Source organism: Mus pahari, chromosome 9, assembly GCF_900095145.1.
Source record: "Mus pahari chromosome 9, PAHARI_EIJ_v1.1, whole genome shotgun sequence".
Lineage (NCBI taxonomy): Eukaryota > Metazoa > Chordata > Mammalia > Rodentia > Muridae > Mus > Mus pahari.
In genome coordinates, this window is record NC_034598.1 from 58,871,499 (window position 1) to 58,875,057 (window position 3,559).

Here is a 3,559-nt window from a genome sequence, read left to right on the forward strand (position 1 = left end):
GTTGTGTTATTTCCATAACTAAGACTTCAGGTACAATATTGAATAGAGAGAGAGAGAGAGAGAGAGAGAGAGAGAGAGAGAGAGAGAGAGAGAGAGAGAGAGGAGCAGGCAGAGTGAGGGGTGGTCAGCAGAGGCAGAGGGACTAGGCAGGTGCCATGTTTCATCCTACAGGATGGCAACCTGGGTACGCATGTGCTAGGCACAAGCTCTGGGGTGAGGCTTCTCTGTGAGGGGAGTCCTCTTGAGGGCAGAATGGGAGCCTGTTGGGAGACCAGCCCGTCTTTACCTGCCATTACTGTAGTAACAGTCGGGCTTCTGGACGGCTTCGAATCCATCGGGGTTCATGGAAGGCATGATGTGGATCCGGGTGCTGTCGATCAGATGTGTGATTTCAGGGTCTTTCCTGTAACTGCTTACCAGATAGTCGATCAGGTGGAGTAGCAGTTCTCGCCCCACAGTCTGCGTGCAAAAGAGGAACGGGGCGGTTATTATTATTAAGTCAGGAATAGGGAAACAACTCTGCAAAGCACAGTCCCCTGTAGGGGACTCTACATTTCTTTTCTTTTTTTTTTTTTTTAAGATTTATTTATTTATTATATGTAAGTACACTGTAGCTGTCTCTAGACACAACAGAAGAGGGCGTCAGATCTTGTTACAGATGGTTGTGAGCCACCATATGGTTGCTGGGATTTGAACTCGGGACCTTTGGAAGAGCAGTCAATGCTCTTAACCGCTGAGCCAGCTCTCCAGCCCAAGGGACTCTACATTTCATATCTTGGATCAAAGTTTGTTTGGGAGACAGCTGGCTTTCAAGCATACCCACAGGGGCAAGTGCCAGCTCACTGCCAGCCGCTGGGGGTTCTTTCGTGACAGTTTAGGTACTCGTGTGCAAATCATCTATCTGCTCTTGTGTGCATGTGTGTGTGTGTGTGTGTGTGTGTGTGTGTGTGTGTGAAGGAGTGAACCCAGAACAATGTAGACTTAAAAGAATTAGAAGTTCCTATCATGGTGGTCTTCTTCATTCCCTTGCCTTCCAAGAGACAAGAACATGGCGCTCAGGAAACACAGCACCAGGTTATTAGACACTAGATTTTAATGTGATTGATTTTATTAGTTGGCCTCAAGATTTAAGCCGATTTTAGCAATCCATACTCTCCTTTTGTTCTTGCACACTGGTGTTATTTCTCTGTATCTGTATATTCCTGATTTCTACATTCTTAAAAGATTTTTTTATAATTTTTTAAAGATTTATTTATTTTATGTATATGAGTACACTGGAGCTGCAGAGATGGTTGTGAGCCTTCATGTGGTTGTAGGGAATTGAATTTAGGACCTCTGCTCGCTCTGACCAAGCCCGCTAGCTCAGGCCCAAAGATTTATTTATTATTATACATAAGTACACTGTAGCTGTCTTCAGATGCACCAGAAGAGGGCGTCAGATCTCACTCAGTATGGATGGCTGTGAGCCACCAAGTCATTGCTGGGATTTGAACTCAGGACCTTTGGAAGAGCAGTCAGTGCTCTTACCCGCTGAGTCATCTCTCCAGCCCTGATTTCCACATTCTTATAATGGATTGTAATCATTTGCATATCATCTACGTGTAATTCACTTACTGTCAGGCGAATGCATTATACACACCGTGCTATTTACATTTTCTTTAAGCATGTTCATTTTTTTGTTTACTTTAAAAGTAGAACATTGGAGTTGGATGGATGGCTCAGTGGTTACAAGCACTGGCTGCTCTTCCAGGCGACCCAGATTTGATTCCCAGCACCCACATGGCAGCTCACAACCATCTGTAACTCCAATTTCAGGGAACTCAGCGTTCTCTTCTGACCTCTGTAGATACCATGCACTAATGTGGGACACAGACATACATGCAGATCAAAGACCCACACATAAATTAAAACTAATAATTAAGAAAAAAATGAAAGCAAACCCAAGTGACTCCAGTAGGTTTTCCTCTAACCTCTACATGTGAGCCCTCTGATACGTGTGCCCAACCCCCTCAACACACACACACACTTATGCACATACTCACACACACACTCATGCACACACTCACACACACATGTACACACCCTCTCTCAAGTACACAATAAATAATAACACATAATAAAGAAACTTAAAATATCAAATTGTCCATCAGTTTTACTCTCTGGCTAATACATTGAATTTGACTAAATTAAATGGATTTTATATGCTGGCTATGCCACATATTTTATTCTAGATTCTTAAACTCTTTTGTTTAATTTTAAATTGTTATTTGATATGCATGGCTGATTTTCTTACATGTATGTCTGTGCACTGTGCACATGTCTGGTGAAGCCAGAAGATGGCATTGGGTCCCCTGGAACTGGGTTCCAGACAGTTGTGAGCTGACTTAGGTGCTGGGATTTGAACTCAGGACCTCTGGAAGAGCGGCCAGTTCTCTGCACTGCTGAGCTATCCCTCCAGCCTTCCCTACCTCACCAAACTATTTTATTTATTTTTTATTTATTATTTTTTTTTGTTTTTTGTTTTTTGAGACAGGGTTTCTCTGTATAGCCCTGGCTGTCCTGGAACTAGCTCTGTAGACCAGGCTGGCCTCGAACTCAGAAATCTGCCTGCCTCTGCCCCCCCCCCCCGAGTGCTGGGATTAAAGGCGTGCACCACCACGCCCGGCTTACCAGGAATTATTTTAATTCCTCTTATTCTCTTTCCACAGGAATATATGAGTGCTTAGAGGGATTTCTGAAAATATTAATGACAGCCATTTTTGGTGATAGTCACTGGATGGCTTCCCTCTGATTATTTTTTTATTAGTAGTATTTTTTTAAATTGAAGAGAATCCATGTTGTCTTCATGGACTAAGAAAATAACATTTCTTTCAGAGGAAGTAAATGTGTAACCCAAAAAGTATCTGTCTTAATATTTCAAAATAAATTCCCAAGGCTTAACTACAGATGGTTTAAAAAAAAAAAAATCTCATGAATATAGAGAAACAGCCATGCATCATTTAACTTTAAAAGGCCGAGGCAAACAGACACATGTCTCAGAGGGAGTTAACCAAAATCCTCTTGTTGTTTTCTTTATTGGGCTATATTTGCTGTCCGTGTAATTTATGACAAATATTATTCAAATGTATTCTCTGCAGCCTGAGAGTAAACAGCTCAGCTACTCATTCATGTTTTATGTATAAACCTCTCCCTCCCTCCTTTTCCCCTTAAATTTAAGGCTTGGAGTGTGAGACTTCAAATACCCAAACTTTAAGCACTTAGTGAAAGGGCTCCTTTCAGTGTCACTACACTGACTTCCTAGCCAGCTCAGACCTCTCTCTCATCAGGGTCCCCAGGAATGATGGCAGGGGCCCAACACTCCCCAGTCCTGTCTCAATTCAGAAGGCAGAAGACAAATTTCTTATCAGCTTAGTTCAACTCAGACAAGTGGAACTGGCCAGATAGGTACGAATGGGCCTGAGCCTCAGTCTACAAAGACTCTCTATGACGGGTACCAGTGACAGAGTGCACGCGCGCGCACGCGTGCACACACACACACACACACACACACACACACACA

The 3,559-nt window shown here is 43.0% G+C and overlaps 1 protein-coding gene across 1 annotated transcript in view; it reads right to left on the reverse strand.

Annotated features, from left to right (window-relative positions):
• The window catches only part of Cpm (carboxypeptidase M), a 58,934-nt gene that overhangs the window by 18,168 nt on the left and 37,207 nt on the right, over nucleotides 1-3,559 (reverse strand). Inside the window, exon 4 of the mRNA XM_021205378.1 lies at nucleotides 287-459. Within this exon, the coding sequence (XP_021061037.1) occupies nucleotides 287-459 (173 nt within the window). The remainder of the gene's footprint in view (nucleotides 1-286; nucleotides 460-3,559) is intronic.